Source organism: Siphateles boraxobius, unplaced genomic scaffold (genome assembly GCF_051911475.1).
Source record: "Siphateles boraxobius isolate OS27281-9 unplaced genomic scaffold, OSU_SipBor_1 31, whole genome shotgun sequence".
Lineage (NCBI taxonomy): Eukaryota > Metazoa > Chordata > Actinopteri > Cypriniformes > Leuciscidae > Siphateles > Siphateles boraxobius.
Window position 1 is genome coordinate 4,488,526 of NW_027508931.1, and position 21,527 is coordinate 4,510,052.

General features: G+C 37.8%; 1 protein-coding gene across 2 annotated transcripts in view; it reads right to left on the reverse strand.

Moving 5' to 3' along the window:
• The window catches only part of itpr2 (inositol 1,4,5-trisphosphate receptor, type 2), a 120,232-nt gene that overhangs the window by 11,202 nt on the left and 87,503 nt on the right, over positions 1–21,527 (reverse strand). Inside the window, exons 53-55 of one of the 2 annotated variants that reach the window (XM_077193408.1) lie at positions 11,379–11,509; positions 10,836–11,001; positions 9,408–9,568 (exon numbers count right to left, since the gene is read on the reverse strand). In XM_077193408.1, the coding sequence (XP_077049523.1) occupies positions 9,408–9,568; positions 10,836–11,001; positions 11,379–11,509 (458 nt within the window). The remainder of the gene's footprint in view (positions 1–9,407; positions 9,569–10,835; positions 11,002–11,378; positions 11,510–21,527) is intronic. The other variant, XM_077193409.1, reaches the window with a different exon arrangement.

The following is a 21,527-nucleotide window of genomic DNA, read 5'->3' on the forward strand; positions in this document are numbered from 1 at the left end:
GATTGCAATAATCAGTTTGATTAGTATGGCTAACCGCTGCGCACACACTCCTGCAGTCATCTGTGCACACACACACACACACACACACACACACACACAAGCATCCTGAGACACCCAGCTGGGAGAAACGGATACAACAGTGAATGCGTGACCTTTGAACTTGCATTGATCACAAGTCTAGAGACTGAAGAGTTTTTTTTTCTCTCGTTCCTGCCGACAGTGCATGACGACGGTGTTGCCAAGGAGACGCCTGACTCACTGTGTGATAATGAGCGGCGTGGCAGGTGTGTGTGTGTGTGTGTGTGTGTGGGACAGGAGGCACGTGTGAGGATAGGCTGAGCTAATAGCAGGCCACTTGATATGGGTTACATAATGCTGTGACTGCTGCAGTACCTGCTCACACTCTTTCTCCAGCAGCCTGTGAGTGATCACACACACACAAACACACACACACACACACCTGCTTCAATGTAAACCTGCAGTTGAAACTGTGCTGTGCTCAAAAATTGTCATTCTCTAGAAGTGTTTCTCTTTGAATATGAGCAGAGAAGCAGCTTGAGCGTCCTGGTTTTTTAGAGAGTTGCATTACTTGTGTTTTCAGGTGAATGGAGTCTACAAACACACACACACACACGTTCAACAATTTAAAAGCCAGGCTGTATTGTTTTGCATTCAGTTATTGTTTCCTAAACCATCCTTATATGAGAAAGAACAACACTGATGACACTAAACAACCTTTAGTTATGCGTCGCCCATGTCTTAACTCTCCCATCACAGCTTTAATAAGGGCCCTTGTGTTTGTAGCAACACACAGTAATAAGTTAATATAGTACTAATAGAACTCAATGTGTCATCAGCAGGACTTCATGGAATCTGAGCATGCAGTATCCAGCAGAAAAGTTCTGTAGATTTCCACTGACTCAAACATCAGTCTACTAATAAGCAATTTTATTGGCTAGGCTGATAAACTGACCAACCTTTGGCCACTTTCAGGTTATCAGAATCTGCCGCTAAAGCCTAGCCGATTAACAGTGTTTGCACTCCTTTCTGTCAGTTCTAAGATCTACACATGAAAAAATTTACATTTATATTCACTACCGAAAAAGTCTGGGGTCAGTTAGATTTAAAAGAAAAAAATATATACTTTTATTCAGCAAGGATGCTTTAAACTGATCAAAAGAGACAGTAAAGAAAGAATATTACTTGATTGGAAATCAAGTAAACCACCTTTAGTTTCACTCATATTCTCTTAGAGGATCCACTAAACGTTTTTATTCAGTATGGACACCAATGATTTCATATTTTGAAAAGGATGTAACTCTTCCCACAAACTAAAACTAATATTGTTATTAAAAGGCCTGTGCACATTGGAACAGATAATGCAACTCGACACAATGGGCTAACAATGATGTCAATTATTTTTTCTCACTGTTTGTAATATAACAACTTCGAGGTTCTGTTTTTCCATTTAGGAATTTTTGTTTATACATTGTTTTATAAAAAAAAATTTGTCATTGTTAACTCTTTCTCTATATGATACGTCACTCTGTTCTTCCTTCAATAAAAATATTATATATATATAAAAAAAAATAGTAAAGACATATATAATGTTAAAAAAATTCTATTCATCAAAGAAGCCTAAAAAAAAAAAGTATCACGGTTTCCATAAAAATCAATCTGTTTTCAACATTGATGTTTCTTGAGCACCAAATCTGCATTTTAGAATGATTTCTGAATGATCATGTGATTCTGAAGACGGGAGTAATGATGCTGAAAATTCAGCTTTGCCATCACAGGAATAAATTACATTTTAAAATATAGATTTTAAAAATAATAATCACTTGTTTTAAATCGTAATAATATTTCACAATATTTAGTTTTTACTGTATTTTTGATCAAATAAATGCAGGCTTGGTGAGCTATATAACAAATCTCTCCGACCCCAAACTTCTGAATGCTAGTGTATATTTGGACACTTAAACTCACATTTAAGAATTACAGTAAAGTCATCAAAACTTTAAAATAACACAAATGGAAGTACGGCATTTACTGTACGTATAGTAACCAAAAATGTTAAACAAATCAATCATGTTATATTTTAGACTTTTCAGAGCTCATGCACACTCTTCATGTCCTGGGATGCTTTTTAAACAGCTGTGAAGGGGATTCCCTGCAAATGTAGTCCTGCAAAACATCTTCCAACTTCCCCGTTTAAAAAAATATTGATTTATAATAAATAATAAAAATAAAAATATGCGTAAGTAGGCATTGTAAAACCCATATTAATGGACTGCTGTAACTGTACATTTACCCTTTAATACACTTTTCAGAATTTTGCACACTACCATTGGTGGAGAAAATATGAAATTTCTATATAACACCACACAGATTGTTCTCCTATCCTCCACGATAAACATTAGTCCCACTCAGCCCATTATCATTGAGAAAAAGTAGTCTTAATGAAGGCTTTAATTACTACACTACTTTCAGTATGCTCTGTGAGAATCCAGGAGCAAGAGAAGGTCACACACACAAATGTAAACAAACAAATTAGAGCACACACACACATTGAAAGACTTTAGGGATGCCATCAAGGGAGTCTTTCTCTTATTTTAAGAAAGTTCACAGTCTCCTTTAGCTGGTGCCACACACACACACACATCGAAAGACTTTAGGGATGCCATCAAGGGAGTCTTTCTCTTATTTTAAGAAAGTTCACAGTCTCCTTTAGCTGGTGCCACACGCACGCACGCACACACACACACACACACACACAGAGTTTTCATGATTTATGGGGATTTTCCTTAGACATAATGGTTTTTATACTGAACAATCTGTCTTCTATACACTTACACTAACCCTTCCCCTAAACTACCCATCACAGAAAACTTTTTAAAAATGCATTTTTACATTTTCAAAAACATCACTTTTTATATATCACTGATTTATAAGCGGGACCAAAAATGTCCACACAAGGACAAGGATTTCAGTAGGGGTGACCCCGAACAGTCGAAGATTCGATGCATCGATAGGAGGAGCCTGATTCGACTACCAATCTCACAATCGAATCTTTGCATAAGGGTGCTGAATGTCTGATTTCACATAGAACTACTGGATTTCTGTCAATACGTTAATATAGGAGCCTATTATGACAATGCTGTAAATACAAATGTGCAAAGGAAGAAGCCTTAAATAAATATGTTTAACATGCATGAATACACCCTTTCGTTGTCACTCCGAGTTACGTCGGATGACGACGAATGGGGTTACCAGTCTAATCACGCCACCTTCTCAGCTGTCTTCCAGTGCCCTGCGTAAATCTGAGATCCCTGTCGTGAGACTGGCACGGACGAAGGACTCCTATTTAGCACAGGAATACCAAGGTACACTGGGGAGCATATCCCAAGTTCAGGGGAAATATGCAATTACTGCCAACCCAGAGGGGGGGACTTAGAGGATACACATGTGACCCGAAGGAGACATGGAGAACACTGGGGTGTCCAGCCGCAGGTGGAATATTTCAACCCCAGGGGTGGCAAGGTGGCTTGCCAAGGGAAAGACACATGCTCAAGAGGCTTACAGTGGAAATACACATGTGGGGGTCGCTCAGGGGAGGGACCATGCACACGGGAGGCACCTAGCCGACGCACAGGCAATAGACACTGGCGCCAACGTCAGGAGTGCTGGAGGAACTCAGGGCTTTCTGGGAAGCTCACCTGAGGAGAATATCGCACGTATCCAGTCCGTGGAGTGGAATGGCGAGCAAGCGAAGACACCTGAGCGGGTCCAGTACTAGCCGGTTGAAGCAGGTACATGAGAGGACACTGGCTCCACTCGGAGATTGTAGAATCTGGAGAATGTGTTAGGTGTCGCCCAGCCTGCAGCTCTGCAGATGTCTGTTAGCGAGGCGCCATGCGCTAGAGCCCAAGAGGATGCCACACTCCGGGTGGAGTGGGCAGTCACACCAAGGGGGCACGGTCGACCTTGCTGCTGGTATACCAAAGCAATGGCGTCCACTATCCAGTGAGACAACCTTTGCTTGGAGAGAGCCTTTCCCTTCAGCTTCCCACCATAACAGACAAAGAGCTGGTCTGAGGTCCTGAAACACTGCGTCCTGTCTACATAGGCGCGGAGGGCGCGTACTGGACAGAGCAGTGCCAAGGCTGGGTCTGCCTCCTCCGGGGGCAGCGCTTGCAGGTTCACCAACTGGTCCGGGAAGGGAGTGGTAGGAACCTTGGGCACATATCCAGGCCGGGGTCTCAGGATCACGTGAGAGTAAGCCGGCCCAAATTCCAGGCACGCTTCGTCAACGGAGAATGCGTGCAGGTCCCCTACCCTCTTGATGGAGGCCAATGCAACCAGGAGCTCTGTCTTCATAGACAGGAACTTAAGATCCACTGATTACAACGGCTCAAAGGGAGCACTCCGCAGGGTAGTTAGAACCACTGAGAGGTCCCAAGAGGGAACGAGAGGAGGGCGAGGAGGATTCAGTCTCCTCGCTCCTCTCAGGAACCTGATGATCAGGTCGTGCCTTCCAACAGACTTACCTTCGACCAGGTCATGGTGTGCGGCAATAGCGGCAACATAGACTTTCAGGGTGGAGGGAGACAGCCTTCACTCCAGCCTATCTTGAAGGAAGGAAAGCACGACACTAATCGAACATCTCCGGGGGTCTTCTCGGTGAGAAGAGCACCAGTTGACGAAGAGGTTCCACTTCAACGCATAGACGTGTCTCGTGGACGACGCTCTGGCGGAAGTGATGGTAGCCGCCACCGCTGGTGGTAGGGTACTCAAACCTGCCTCGTCCCGTCCAGGAGCCACACGTGGAGGTTCCAGAGATCGGGACGAGGGTGCCATAGGGTGCCCCGTCCCTGAGAAAGGAGGTCCTTCCTCAGGGGAATCGGCCAAGGAGGTGCTGTCGCGAGGAGTACTAGTTCGGAAAACCAGGTCCGGGCGGGCCAGTATGGCGCGACCAGAATGACCTGCTCCTCGTCCTCCCTGACCTTGCGCAGGGTCTGCGCAAGAAGGCTCACTGGGGGAAACGCATGTTTGCGGCCCCGCGGCCAGCTGTGCGCCAGTGCATCCGTGCCGAGCGTGCCCTCGGTCAGGGAATAATACAGGTCGCAATGGGTCGGGTCGTGAGAGGCAAACAAATCTAACTGCACGTCCCCGAACTGGTCCCAAATCAGCTAAACCGACTGGGGATGGAGTCGCCAATCTCCCGGGAGGGGCTGAAGCCGTGAGAGCTCGTCGGCTGGACAGTTCAGGGGTCCGGGGATATAAATGGCATGAAGCGACCTCAGATGCTTCTGACTCCATATGAGGAGGTGGCGGGCGAGTTGCGACATACGGCGGGAGCGTATGGGAGCGAAAAGAGCTCCTCTGCACGGGGCAAAGTTTACTCCTTCCCCGGTTGACCCGAAGGCCCAGACGAGCTAGGTGCCGGAGCACTGGGTCCCTGTATTCGCAAACCTGGTCTCAGGAGCGAGCTTAAGACAGCCAGTCACCGAGATAGTTCAGGATGCGAACCCCGTGTTCCCCTGGAGGAACAAAGGCAGCCTCAACAACCTTGTGAAGGCGCGAAGAGACAGGGCTAGCCCGAATGGGAAAACAGCGTACTGATATGCGCGTGCACTGACAGCAAACCGTAGGTATGGTCTGAGTCGAAGGAGAACGGAGACATAAAAGTAGGCGTCCTTCAGGTCGATCGCTGCAAACCAATCCTGTGGCCGCACCCATCCAGAAATGCGTTTGGCCAGGAGCATCTTGAACAGCAGCCTGTGAAGGGAGCGGTTCGGACCAGGATTGGCCGTAACCCACCAGACTTCTCCGGGACAATGAGGTAGGGGCTGTACACCCGGACCTCCTTTCGGCTGGAGGGACAGTCTCCATCGCACCCTTCGCCAGTAGGGTAGCAACCTCCGCTCTCATGATAGGGCATAGCCATCGGCCAAAGTGGAGCGAACTCCCCTGAAGTGGGGAGGAGACCGTGCAAACTGAATCGCATAGCCGAGCCGATGGTTCGCGCGACCCAGCGGAACAGATAGGGAAGCTCTAGGCAGGCTCCCAACTGTGCCAGCGGCGTCGAGAACCACAGACGTCCCCCCGGTGGTGCAGCGAAGCGGAATGACCGGCCCAGACGTGGACGGCATAGCGGCCCGGTGTGGGGGCAAGGTCAAACCGCACCCTGACAGAGGAGGGCAGGGAAGGACCAGCGTTCCACGGGGGCCTGCTCTGTCAAGGGTCTGGCGACAGAGGGGGACAGGGGCGAAGCGGTCGTGGACGGCACGCCGTGTCAACCACCTCCGGGACAGAGGGGGACGAGGAGAGCACGGCATGTGGGCGGCGCTCTGTGACGTCCGAACTCTCTGTGCTCAGAGACGGGAGAGTCAGTTCTTTGGAGAATAAGGATTCTTCCCCGGCCCTCACCCGGGAAAAGGAGTGGTCCTGCTACCAGCTCTCAGAGTCCCATCTCTGAGGAGCCCATCCCAAGAGCGCCGCTTAACCCGGCGTGTAGCGGGGGGCGGGGCGGGAGAGGACTGTTTTGGCGTCCGACCGCGGCCTCCAGAGCCGGCCCGGCTGAGCGGGCGGGGTGGGAGCCGCGGGGGGGGCGCCCTCGGCGGTGGGCAGACCGAGGGATCTGAGCGGACGGCGGGGCCGTCGGGACAGAGTCAACCTCAGTCTGCTCCATCCCCGAGGAGCCAGTCTCAGGAGCGCCGCTTAACCCGGCGTGTAGTGGGGGGCGGGGCTGGAGAGGGGCTGTGGTATCCGCCCGCGGCCCCCAGAGCCGGCCCGGGTGAACGGGCGGGGTGGTAGCCGTGGGAGGGCGCCTTCGGCGGTGGGCAGACCGAGGGATCTGGGCGGACGGGGGGGCCGTCGGGACAGAATCAACGTCAGTCTGCTCATGAGCGGCTGAGAGCTGTTGGTCAAGCCCTCAACCGCACCGCCGGAGAGGCCGACCTGGGATATGGGAATGTCAGACGGACGGGTCCGCGCGACATCCAGCACATCAGACAGGTTCAGATCAGACAGGACAGGTTCCACGGGCGGGTGCTTAGGATTGCGCCGAGAAGAAGCACTCTGAGGACACATAGCATCGCAACAGAGCGTTCAGCCGGGGGAACCCCAGTGTACCCAAGGGCAGCGGCCCCATCGAGGGGAGGAAAGGCGGATGAGATCAACGAGCGGTCCTGAGGAGACAAGGGGGTCTTCTAGGACTTCGAGATCTCATCATGCACGTCCGGGAAGAGAGGTATTGGGGTTTGCCACGGACGAGGGTCGGCGGCCTTACCCAAAACCAATCGTCCCAGGAAAGCATGGCCGTCATCTCCGGATCAGACTCAGGCACAGCCGTATCCACACCGGAAGGTGGCAGCTGTGACGAGCCCTCACTTCAAGAAGACTCAAGCCCACCTAGTGATGCTGCAACAGACATGGCATCTTCCTCTGTAGCTTCAACTGAAACACGCGGGCCACCAGAGGGTACACTCGCGGGAATCAGCAGTTCACTAGCGGGCACCGTCATTGAAGAGGGGGGCTGGGGTCACGGACACATAGTCGGCGCCTTGTTCCAGACCGTAACCCTCAGGTCACCCTGGCCACCCGCCGAAGATCGGGGGGTGGATGAGGGGACTCTCACTCTTGCGAGTTCACCGAGTCTCGACCTATATATGACGCGATGATCACGTTCCCTTGCGAGAACATGAGTCACCCACGAGCGCTGTTCAAGCATGATCAAACACACTAGACAGCGCTCGTGCCCATCAGAGTCCGATACCAGTCCGCTGCAACCAGAAATGCACGGGCGAGCCGTCTTTAAAAAGACGTGCCGCGTGCAAGCTCTTTTATGAGAGGAGAAAAAAAACTCCGCGATGTTGAAGCGCACAGGGAGACACACACACACTGGCAGATTACTGCACAGATCAGCAGGCACTGTGAGCTCGCTGCAGATCGCCGTCACACCAACACCGGAGAGAGAAGCTCGTCTCGTAGAGCGAAGTCAGAGATGACTGTGGAGTGAAGAAATACTCTTGGCTCCGAAGCGAAAACATATCTGCTTGTTGCCGGCTTCCTCCTTTTTATACCCACGAGGTGGGGCGGAGTTACGCCATGCAAATTCCGCAGACCCATGGCATTTCTTTGCCATTGGCTCGTTTTGTAATACTCGAAGTCGATAGGTGTTCTAAGCGAAACCCCATTCGTCGTCATCCGACATAACTCGGAGTGACAACGAAAGGGAACCATGATCGCACTTCTGCAGGCCAACGTTAACAAGTTGGTTTTCTTTATAATAACGGTTTTCAATGGGAGGAAAATTAGCGTTTAATTAAACGCGTTGCGTTCATATAGGCTACTGGGCTCATCTGCTTTTCTGTAGGCTATACAGTATGCTTTATTAATAAGGTGTGCATAGAATTTGATCTTTTAATATAACTTAGGACATTAAGCCGTTAAACGTTTTTCATGTTAAGCGTTTTAAAATGTATTTTATCCGCGCACACAATTTGAAAAGACTCAAATGGACACAGAGACACAGACAGAGTGAAAGACTACATTTTTTTCTCTCTCGATCAGGTAGGGTACAAGTGATTTCAAAACATTTCAGCCGGTTCTAATTTGATTTTTGGATGCTGTGAACATGTTTAGATAAACTGTCACTCGAGTTCAGCGTTTATTGTTGTTTATGCAGTTAAAAAGACAAAGTTGACCATTCTGGCTATACTTTCGATATTTTAATAATATCTTTATTTTTTATTTTATTTATTGACCACTCAGGGTAATCTAATTTAACTATCTGTGGCTTGTGTTTTGAATATATGTTCCCCTGCAATTTAGGCACTTTGCACACATTTGTTCTGCATCTTGTGACTTGATTCAGACTTGTTTCGTTTTTTGTTTTTTTTAGAAAGGTATATTCTGTTCTAATTTAATCCTGTAAATTAATTGTTGATTATTTTTCGGTGCATAGATATTGCGCCCTGTAGGCAATTTAGCCGATTTAATTTGATTTGCATGTGAAATGCAAATCCTGTCTGCAGTGTGGCCTTTCTGCAGTTATTTATGTTATTTCTTAGTTGTATTGATCCGAAATGTTTTTCTACATTTTTTTCTATATCTTTGTGTGATGTTCTGTACATCCAGGCTTTAAAATGTTAAAGCCCGGCCCCCTCCCTAACCCCACACACACGATTCGACTATTAGTCGACTATAGGGAAGACTTGACGATTCTGATTCGACTATGAAAATCCTTAGTCGGGGACACCCCTAGATTTCAGATATTGCCATCGTTGTATTGTAAGGTTTGCCAGGACCACGCACACACTCCAATAACGTTTGACAGACACAAAGTGTGCAAATACATTTTAGGGGTCACTGTATCATGGTACCACCTTTGCCAGAGGACTAACCTTAATCATTTGGGCCACATAGCTCTCGGGTCCTGTGTACTCGGTGGGGTCCTTCACCTTCACCAAGACCAGGAAGTACAAATAGTGCCACATGCTGTGCTCTGACTTGATGTGCTCCTCAAACGACACGGTCTTGTTATCAAACTTGTCTCTCTCAAGTCCTGTAGATAAGCAGATAATAAGAATGAATAATTCTTCAAAGAAAAGCCATTCTGTCTGTCAAAATCATTTGTTTTATTCATGGTGTACCACTGTTTATAGTCACTATTAAACTTTCCCCAACATCTGTTCTTCTCTAACATGGTCTTTATGTCCTCTTCAGTGGAGTAAATGTCACCATGATCATAGTTGAATCCATCAAATAAAAAGGCCTGTCACAGATCTCACATAAAAATTCAAAGGCAGTCAGAGTAACAGAATGTGACAGGGCATGACATCTCCTTAGAGCCGCACCACTGGCTAGTTCCAAGCCATTCGAAGAGGTTTCGTTGGTGTGCAGATGTTGAAAATACATGCGTTTAAAGCTGTGTTATTCTACATTTTTGTACCATTTTATTTTAGGCAACAAATGTTTTACTTGACAATTTTCAGCCCTCACAAAGAATTTTTGCAAAAGTAATTTATGCATGTGGAATAGACTTAAATTTTAAAGAGGTCATATTATGCCCTTGTACAAAGTATTGATTTTTGTTTTTGGAGTCTACTAATAATAGGTTTTCATGCTTGAATGTTCTAAAAATATTATTTGTCCCAGTCTCTAAAGTGACTCTGTTTAGTTCCGGTCTCTTATAAAGACCTTCCTTCTGAAAAGCACAGTGTGCTCTGATTGGTCTGCTGGACCAGTTTGTTGTGATTGGCTAACTGTTTAGATTGTGTTTTGTAAATGTCACGCCTCTTACCATAACTGCAAGTTTCAACACACTACTAACGCAACTCAACTAGGCCGCACACCTATTTGTTTTTTTGTGTGTATGCCTTGGGCGGGAATTATTTAAATGTGGAATACTGTCACATATACGTTCCTGGAAGATTTGATGTCCCTTTGAATTGGACTCTGTAGGTTTGTAGACCTTTTTCATGCTCAAACAGCAACATAACACACTAAATAAAGTTGAAAATGTAAAAAAAAAAGCATAACGGGTCCTCTTTAAGCTCCATCATAGCACTCATTTTTTTCCAGGATTTCCACTTTGAGGTATAAAGAACAATTCATATCAATTTCACTGAAAGATTCAGTGATTTTGTGAAAAGATAAAATGAAAAGACAAATATTTTCACGTTTTTAATGACACATGAACCCTGCTATTTATTTGCATTTTAGCTCAGAAATTCTACAAAATATAGAAACAAACACTTATGATTAGCTAACCTCTGTTAGTTTCCTGTTACCCTTTTTTTCATAATATGTTCCCTTTAAAAAAGACATACCACAAATGAAGCAGGTGGTCTTCAGAATTTCTTCCTTTCTCTGTTTCTCACTCCTTAGGTCAGCGAAGGTGTCAATGATCACACCAAAGATGAGGTTCAATACAATGATGATGACAATGAAGAAGAACAAGAGGTCGAACACGACACGTGCCGGGAACATGGGCTCCTGTGGAGCAACAGCGGGTAGGTTATAAATTAAGATTTTACTTTATATTTCGGCTGTAAAAGTGAAATATTACAAAACAAACCTAAATGCAGTTTTTTAAATCAAATTATTGATCAGCAGTTTTCAATCATCCACTAAAAAGACTCAGACAAACCCTTTGAAGCAGCCTTGACTGATTTTGCAACGCTTCAAAGGATATAGACAGATGATCAGGGAGAGTATAAATGAATGCAGGAGTCTGTAAAAGCATGATGTACAGATGCCTGCAGATTGCACTGCTTTAAACATGGATTACACTGACAGTATTAGTGACGCCACGAAGGATTTATTGGCGTATCTCATGTCTGAATGTGTTGCGTTGATGATATTCTGTTCACCTCTTTGGAGAGCTTGCGCAGAACATCTGCGATTCCTCCCCCGTTTCTCAGCCCATGGTTCAGAACCGTAATGATGCACATCAGCAGGGTGTCACACACACGCTCTGTACTATCTTCATCTGCTTCTTCTACTGGGATGAACACACACACACAAATATACAGACATATAGATAACATAACAGTTTTAACATTTGTTAAATGTTACATTTTTTTTTTTTACTTATCTATACAGAAATAATTATTATATATTCAGGATTTTTACTTACATTTTTATTTATATATTTAGACTTATAATTATATATTCAGATTAATTACTTTAAATTGAGGATCTTACTTATTTATACAATTCAGTTCTATCACTATATTTTTACTTATATATTTATTTATTAAGTTGGCTTGTGAAAGCCAACTTACTGAAATCCTATTTAAACTTATTATTAAGTTGGCTTGTGAAAGCCAACTTACTGAAATCCTATTTAAACTTATTATTATTCTTTTTCTTCTTCTTTTTCTTAACCAAAATTTTCTGACTGCTACTCCTCCTAGAGCTTTAACTCTACAAACTCCAAACTCGGGTCAGACCTTCAGACTGTTCTGACTTAGTGTGCTATATCTTTTCAGACTGATTTGACTTTCAGATTTCTTAAAAATTAATATTAAAAATCATAAAAATCCCATTGACTTTCATTGCAACAGTTCAAATTGAGCCAAGGCTACGGTGGCCCAGCAGTGTACAACACAAAAACTCAAATCTAAACTCCCTGAAGCCCAAGACTCAATTAAACTACCATTCTATATGTACTAATGAACTTATCTATCTATCTATCTATCTATCTATCTATCTATCTATCTATCTATCTATCTATCTATCTATCTATCTATCTATCTATCTATCCATCTATCTATCTCTTTCTATCTATCTATCTATCTATCTATCTATCTATCTATCTATCTATCTATCTAATCTATCTTTCTTTCTTTCTAACTAATCTTTCTTCTTTCTTTCTTTATTTCTTTCTTTCTTTCTAACTAATCTTTCTTCTTTCTTTCTTTCTTTCTAACTAATCTTTCTTCTTTCTTTCTGTCTTTCTTTCTTTCTAACTAATATTTCTTTTTTCTTTTTTTCTTACTAACTAATCTATCTTTCTTTCTTTCTAACTAATCTTTCTTCTTTCTTTCTTTCTTTCTAACTAATCTTTCTTCTTTCTTTCTTTCTTTCTTTCTTTCTAACTAATATTTCTTCTTTCTTTCTTTCTAACTAATATTTCTTCTTTCTAACTAATCTTTCTTCTTTCTTTCTAACTAATCTTTCTTTCTTTCTAACTAATCTTTCTTTCTTTCTAACTAATCTTTCTTCTTTCTTTCTTTCTTTCTTTCTTTCTTTCTAACTAATCTTTCTTTCTTTCTAACTAATCTTTCTTTCTTTCTAACTAATCTTTCTTTCTTTCTAACTAATCTTTCTTCTTTCTTTCTTTCTAACTAATCTTTCTTCTTTCTTTCTTTCTTTCTTTCTTTCTAACTAATCTTTCTTTCTTTCTTTCTTTCTTTCTAACTAATCTTTCTTTCTTTCTTTCTTTCTAACTAATCTTTCTTCTTTCTTTCTAACTAATCTTTCTTCTTTCTTTCTAACTAATCTTTCTTCTTTCTTTCTTTCTTTCTTTCTTTCTAACTAATCTTTCTTCTTTCTTTCTTTCTTTCTAACTAATCTTTCTTCTTTCTTTCTTTCTTTCTAACTAATCTTTCTTTTTTCTTTCTTTCTTTCTTTCTTTCTTTCTAACTAATATTTCTTCTTTCTTTCTTTCTAACTAATATTTCTTCTTTCTAACTAATCTTTCTTCTTTCTTTCTAACTAATCTTTCTTTCTTTCTAACTAATCTTTCTTTCTTTCTAACTAATCTTTCTTCTTTCTTTCTTTCTTTCTTTCTAACTAATCTTTCTTCTTTCTTTCTTTCTTTCTAACTAATCTTTCTTCTTTCTTTCTTTCTTTTTCTTTCTTTCTAACTAATCTTTCTTCTTTCTTTCTTTCTTTCTTTCTAACTAATCTTTCTTCTTTCTTTCTTTCTTTCTAACTAATCTTTCTTTCTTTCTTTCTTTCTTTCTAACTAATCTTTCTTTCTTTCTTTCTTTCTTTCTTTCTTTCTAACTAATCTTTCTTCTTTCTTTCTAACTAATCTTTCTTCTTTATTTCTAACTAATCTTTCTTCTTTCTTTCTTTCTTTCTTTCTTTCTAACTAATCTTTCTTCTTTCTTTCTTTCTTTCTTTCTTTCTTTCTTTCTTTCTTTCTTTCTTACTAATCTTTCTTCTTTCTTTCTTTCTAACTAATCTTTCTTCTTTCTTTCTTTCTAACTAATCTTTCTTTTTTCTTTCTTTCTTTCTTTCTTTCTTTCTAACTAATCTTTCTTCTTTCTTTCTTTTTCTTTCTTTCTTTCTAACTAATCTTTCTTCTTTCTTTCTTTCTTTCTTTCTTTCTTTCTAATCTTTCTTTCTTTCTTTCTTTCTTTCTTTCTAATCTTTCTTCTTTCTTTCTTTCTTTCTTTCTTTCTAACTAATCTTTCTTTCTTTCTAACTAATCTTTCTTCTTTCTTTCTTTCTTTCTTTCTTTCTTTCTTTCTTTCTTTCTTTCTTTCTTTCTTTCTAACTAATCTTTCTTTCTTTCTAACTAATCTATCTTTCTTTCTAACTAATCTTTCTTTCTAATCTATATTTCTTTCTAACTAATCTTTCTTTGTTTCTAACTAATCTTTCTTTCTTTCTAACTAATCCATCTTTCTTTCTAACTAATCCATCTTTCTTTCTCTTTCTAACTAATCTTTCTTTCTTTAAACTTTAAACTTATTCAAACTCTCTGGTCCAGCTTTCTCAAGCCAACTTAAAGTTTGTCTCATCAAACTTTATTTTCTAGTTATTCTTTTTCTTCTTCTTTTTCTTAACCAAAATTTTCTGACTGCTACTCCTCCTAGAGCTTTAACTCTACAAACTCCAAACTCGGGTCAGACCTTCAGACTGTTCTGACTTAGTGTGCTATATCTTTTCAGACTGATTTGACTTTCAGATTTCTTAAAAATTAATATTAAAAATCATAAAAATCCCATTGACTTTCATTGCAACAGTTCAAATTCAAATTTCTTTCTAACTAATCTATCTTTCTTTCTAACTAATCTTTCTTTCTAATCTATATTTCTTTCTAACTAATCTTTCTTTGTTTCTAACTAATCTTTCTTTCTTTCTAACTAATCCATCTTTCTTTCTAACTAATCCATCTTTCTTTCTCTTTCTAACTAATCTTTCTTTCTTTAAACTTTAAACTTATTCAAACTCTCTGGTCCAGCTTTCTCAAGCCAACTTAAAGTTTGTCTCATCAAACTTTATTTTCTAGTTATTCTTTTTCTTCTTCTTTTTCTTAACCAAAATTTTCTGACTGCTACTCCTCCTAGAGCTTTAACTCTACAAACTCCAAACTCGGGTCAGACCTTCAGACTGTTCTGACTTAGTGTGCTATATCTTTTCAGACTGATTTGACTTTCAGATTTCTTAAAAATTAATATTAAAAATCATAAAAATCCCATTGACTTTCATTGCAACAGTTCAAATTGAGCCAAGGCTACGGTGGCCCAGCAGTGTACAACACAAAAACTCAAATCTAAACTCCCTGAAGCCCAAGACTCAATTAAACTACCATTCTATATGTACTAATGAACTTATCTATCTATCTATCTATCTATCTATCTATCTATCTATCTATCTATCTATCTATCTATCTATCTATCTATCTATCTATCTATCTATCTCTTTCTATCTATCTATCCATCTATCTATCTATCTATCCATCTATCCATCTATCTATCCATCTATCTATCTCTTTCTATCTATCTATCTATCTATCTATCTATCTATCTATCTATCTATCTATCTATCTATCTATCTATCTATCTATCTATCTATCTATCTATCTAATCTATCTTTCTTTCTTACTAACTAATCTATCTTTCTTTCTTTCTTTCTTTCTTTCTAACTAATCGTTCTTCTTTCTTTCTTTATTTCTTTCTTTCTAACTAATCTTTCTTCTTTCTTTCTTTCTTTCTTTCTAACTAATCTTTCTTCTTTCTTTCTAACTAATCTTTCTTCTTTCTTTCTGTCTTTCTTTCTTTCTAACTAATATTTCTTTTTTCTTTTTTTCTTACTAACTAATCTATCTTTCTTTCTTTCTAACTAATCTTTCTTCTTTCTTTCTTTCTTTCTTTCTTTCTTTCTAACTAATCTTTCTTCTTTCTTTCTTTCTTTCTTTCTAACTAATATTTCTTCTTTCTTTCTTTCTAACTAATATTTCTTCTTTCTAACTAATCTTTCTTCTTTCTTTCTAACTAATCTTTCTTTCTACCTAACTAATCTTTCTTTCTTTCTAACTAATCTTTCTTCTTTCTTTCTTTCTTTCTTTCTTTCTTTCTTTCTTTCTTTCTTTCTTTCTTTCTAACTAATCTTTCTTCTTTCTTTCTTTCTTTCTAACTAATCTTTCTTCTTTCTTTCTTTCTTTTTCTTTCTTTCTTTCTAACTAATCTTTCTTCTTTCTTTCTTTCTTTCTAACTAATCTTTCTTCTTTCTTTCTTTCTTTCTTTCTTTCTAACTAATCTTTCTTTCTTTCTTTCTTTCTAACTAATCTCTTTCTTTCTTTCTTTCTTTCTTTCTTTCTTTCTTTCTTTCTAACTAATCTTTCTTCTTTCTTTCTAACTAATCTTTCTTCTTTCTTTCTAACTAATCTTTCTTCTTTCTTTCTTTCTTTCTTTCTTTCTTTCTTTCTTTCTAACTAATCTTTCTTCTTTCTTTCTTTCTTTCTTTCTTTCTTTCTTTCTTTCTTTCTTTCTTTCTTTCTTACTAATCTTTCTTCTTTCTTTCTTTCTTTCTTTCTAACTAATCTTTCTTCTTTCTTTCTTTCTTTCTTTCTAACTAATCTTTCTTTTTTCTTTCTTTCTTTCTTTCTTTCTTTCTTTCTTTCTTTCTTTCTTTCTAACTAATATTTCTTCTTTCTTTCTTTCTAACTAATATTTCTTCTTTCTAACTAATCTTTCTTCTTTCTTTCTAACTAATCTTTCTTTCTTTCTAACTAATCTTTCTTTCTTTCTAACTAATCTTTCTTCTTTCTTTCTTTCTTTCTTTCTTTCTAACTAATCTTTCTTCTTTCTTTCTTTCTTTCTAACTAATCTTTCTTCTTTCTTTCTTTCTTTCTTTCTTTCTTTCTTTCTTTCTTTCTTTCTTTCTTTCTTTCTAACTAATCTTTCTTCTTTCTTTCTTTCTTTCTTTCTAACTAATCTTTCTTCTTTCTTTCTTTCTTTCTAACTAAACTTTCTTTCTTTCTTTCTTTCTAACTAATCTTTCTTTCTTTCTTTCTTTCTTTCTTTCTTTCTTTCTTTCTTTCTTTCTTTCTTTCTAACTAATCTTTCTTTCTTTCTTTCTTTCTTTCTTTCTTTCTAACTAATCTTTCTTCTTTCTTTCTAACTAATCTTTCTTCTTTATTTCTAACTAATCTTTCTTCTTTCTTTCTTTCTTTCTTTCTTTCTTTCTTACTAATCTTTCTTCTTTCTTTCTTTCTTTCTTTCTTTCTTTCTTTCTTTCTTTCTAACTAATCTTTCTTCTTTCTTTCTTTCTTTCTAACTAATCTTTCTTTTTTCTTTCTTTCTTTCTTTCTTTCTTTCTTTCTTTCTTTCTTTCTTTCTTTCTAACTAATCTTTCTTCTTTCTTTCTTTCTTTCTTTCTTTCTTTTTCTTTCTTTCTTTCTAACTAATCTTTCTTCTTTCTTTCTTTCTTTCTTTCTAACTAATCTTTCTTCTTTCTTTCTTTCTTTCTTTCTTTCTAACTATTCTTCTTTCTTTCTTTCTTTCTTTCTAACTAATCTTTCTTCTTTCTTTCTAACTAATCTTTCTTTCTTTCTTTCTAACTAATCTTTCTTTCTTTCTAACTAATCTTTCTTCTTTCTTTCTTTCTTTCTTTCTTTCTTTCTTTCTAACTAATCTTTCTTCTTTCTTTCTTTCTTTCTAACTAATCTTTCTTCTTTCTTTCTTTCTTTCTAACTAATCTTTCTTCTTTCTTTCTTTCTTTCTTTCTTTCTTTTTCTTTCTTTCTTTTTCTTTCTTTCTAACTAATCTTTCTTCTTTCTTTCTTTCTTTCTTTCTTTCTTTCTTTCTTTCTTTCTTTCTTTCTTTCTTTCTTTCTTTCTAACTAATCTTTCTTCTTTCTTTCTTTCTTTCTTTCTAACTAATCTTTCTTCTTTCTTTCTTTCTTTCTAACTAATCTTTCTTTCTTTCTTTCTAACTAATCTTTCTTCTTTCTTTCTTTCTAACTAATCTTTCTTCTTTCTTTCTTTCTTTCTTTCTTTCTTTCTTTCTTTCTTTCTTTCTAACTAATCTTTCTTCTTTCTTTCTAACTAATCTTTCTTCTTTCTTTCTAACTAATCTTTCTTCTTTCTTTCTTTCTTTCTTTCTAACTAATCTTTCTTCTTTCTTTCTTTCTTTCTTTCTTTCTTTTTCTTTCTTTCTTTCTAACTAATCTTTCTTCTTTCTTTCTTTCTTTCTAACTAATCTTTCTTCTTTCTTTCTTTCTAACTATTCTTTCTTCTTTCTTTCTTTCTTTCTTTCTTTCTTTCTTTCTAACTAATCTTTCTTTCTTTCTTTCTAACTAATCTTTCTTCTTTCTTTCTTTCTTTCTTTCTTTCTTTCTTTCTTTCTTTCTTTCTTTCTTTCTTTCTAACTAATCTTTCTTTCTAACTAATTCTTTCTTTCTTTCTTTCTAACTAATCTTTCTTCTTTCTTTCTTTCTTTCTTTCTTTCTTTCTTTTTCTTTCTTTCTTTCTAACTAATCTTTCTTCTTTCTTTCTTTCTTTCTAACTAATCTTTCTTCTTTCTTTCTTTCTAACTATTCTTTCTTCTTTCTTTCTTTCTTTCTTTCTTTCTTTCTTTCTAACTAATCTTTCTTTCTTTCTTTCTAACTAATCTTTCTTCTTTCTTTCTTTCTTTCTTTCTTTCTTTCTTTCTTTCTTTCTTTCTTTCTTTCTAACTAATCTTTCTTTCTAACTAATTCTTTCTTTCTTTCTTTCTAACTAATCTTTCTTCTTTCTTTCTTTCTTTCTTTCTTTCTTTCTTTCTTTCTTTCTTCCTTTCTTCCTTTCTTTCTTTTTCTTTCTTTCTAACTAATCTTTCTTCTTTCTTTCTTTCTTTCTAACTAATCTTTCTTCTTTCTTTCTTTCTTTCTAACTAATCTTTCTTTCTTTCTTTCTAACTAATCTTTCTTCTTTCTTTCTTTCTAACTAATCTTTCTTCTTTCTTTCTTTCTTTCTTTCTTTCTTTCTTTCTAACTAATCTTTCTTCTTTCTTTCTAACTAATCTTTCTTCTTTCTTTCTAACTAATCTTTCTTCTTTCTTTCTTTCTTTCTTTCTTTCTTTCTAACTAATCTTTCTTCTTTCTTTCTTTCTCTTTCTTTTTCTTTCTTTCTTTCTAACTAATCTTTCTTCTTTCTTTCTTTCTTTCTAACTAATCTTTCTTCTTTCTTTCTTTCTAACTATTCTTTCTTCTTTCTTTCTTTCTTTCTTTCTTTCTAACTAATCTTTCTTTCTAACTAATTCTTTCTTTCTTTCTTTCTAACTAATCTTTCTTCTTTCTTTCTTTCTTTCTTTCTTTCTTTCTTTCTTTCTTTCTTTTTCTTTCTTTCTTTCTTTCTTTCTTTCTTTCTTTCTTTCTTTCTTTCTAACTAATATTTCTTCTTTCTTTCTTTCTTTCTAACTAATATTTCTTCTTTCTTTCTTTCTTTCTTTCTTTCTTTCTTTCTTTCTTTCTAACTAATATTTCTTCTTTCTTTCTAAATTCATTTCTTTAATTCATACACTTATGAACACAATCTTTCTATCTCTCTTTCTTTCTTTCTCTCTTTCTTTCTAAATAATCTTTCTATATTTCTTTCTTTCTAACTAATCTTTCTATCGTTCTTTCTTTCTTTCTTTCTAACTAATTTTACTTTCTATCTTTCTTTCTAACTAATCTTTCTTTCTTTCTAACTAATCTTTCTATCTTTCTTTCTATCTCTCTTTCTAATCTTTCTTTCTAACTAATCTTTCTTTCTTTCTTTCTTTCTTTTCTAACTAATCTATTTCTTTCTAACTAATCTTTCTTTCTTTCTTTCTAACTAATCTTTCTATCTTTCTTTCTTTCTTTCTTTCTAATCTTTCTTTCAATCTTTCTTTTTTTCTTTCTTTCTAACTAATCTTACTTTCTAACTTTCTTTCATTCTAACTAATCTTTCTTTCTAACTAATCTTTCTTTCTAACTAATCTTTCTATCTCTCTTTCTTTCTTTCTCTCTTTCTTTCTAACTAATCTTTCTATCTATCTTTATTTCTTTCTAATCTTTCTTTCAATCTTTCTTTCTTTTTAGCAACCACCCAAAATACCTTAAAACACCCTAGCAACACCATAGCAACCACCCAAAATGCTCTAGAACACCCTAGCAACCACCCAGAACACCCTAGCAACCACCCAAAATACCTTAAGTCACCCTAGCAACACCATAGCAACCACCCAAAATACCCTAGAACACCCTAGCAACACCCTAGCAACCACCAGAACACCTTAAAACACCATAGCAACCACCCAAAATACCCTAGAACACCCTAGCAACACCCTAGCAACCACCAGAACACCTTAAAACACCATAGCAACACCATAGCAACCACCCAAAATACGCTAGAACACCCTAGCAACTGCATAGCAACCCCCAGAACACCCTAGCAACTGCCTAGCAACCACCCAGAACACCCTAGCAACCACCCAAAATACCTTAAATCACCCTAGCAACACCATAGCAACCACCCAAAATACCATAGAAAACCCTAGCAACACCCTAGCAACCACCAGAAAACCCTAGCAACTGCATAGCAACCACCCAGAACACCCTAGCAACCACCCGAAATACCCTAGAACACCCTAGTAACACCATAGCAACCACCCAGAACACCCTAGAAACCACCCAAAATACCTTAAAACACCCTAACAACACCATAGCAACCACCCAAAATACCTTACAACACCATAGCAACCACCCAGAACACCCTAGCAACTAATATAAACTTCAAACTACTTTAAAATTCAAACTAAATTTAAACTTCAAACTACTTTTAACTTTAAACTAATTTAAACTTATTTAAACTTTAAACTAATTAAAACTATAAACTAATTTAAACTTCAAATTACTTTAAACTTCAAACTAATTTACATCTTAAACTAATTTACATATTAAACTAATGTAAACTTCAAACTACTTTAAAATTCTTTAAACTTTCTGGTCCAAACTTTCACAAGCCAACTTAAAGTTTGTCTCGACGAACTTTTTCTAGTTTAGATTTATAATTATCCAGATTTTTATTATTTATTATTTTTAAGATATATTTCTTGACATTTACATTTTAAATTATGCATTTACATTTTTTGAATGATACAATTTTTATTTTTTATATATTTGCAGAACAATTCATATTAATAAATAATAACAATAATCAATCAATCAATCATTAAATTTATTCATCTATCCATCACATGCAAATTACAAGGATTTTTACTAGTGGTCTCCACTAGCACTCTACTTTTGGACCCCACTGTAGTGTATATACAAATTTTGAGAAGGCCATTAGACTTTTTAAAGAAATTTTGCAGGAGCATAGACTAAGAAAAGACACATCAACAAAGTAAGAAAGACAGGAAGATTGAAGAAATGAGCATGGAAAGGTAAGTAAGGAATAAGTGAGGGACAGAGAGAGAGATGGGAGACAGTGAGGGAGAGGTCAAAGAAAGAAAGAGGCTGAGTGTGTGAGAGAAAGAGTGTGCACGTGTTGATATCTAGAAGCACAGGTGATCTTTAAAGACTCCCAGGGCAAAAGCAGAACAAAGCAGCACATGAGTAATCTCCTCCACACACACACACACTTGTACATCTATCTTTATGAGGACATTCATTGACACAATGCAATCTCTAGCCGCTTACCCTAACCTTACTCATCACAACTAAATGCTTAACCCAAACCCAAACCCTTACCCTAAACCAAATTATAACCTTATCCCTAAAACCAAGTCTTGACCCTCAAACAGGCCTTTAAAGGGGTCTCAGAAAGTGAG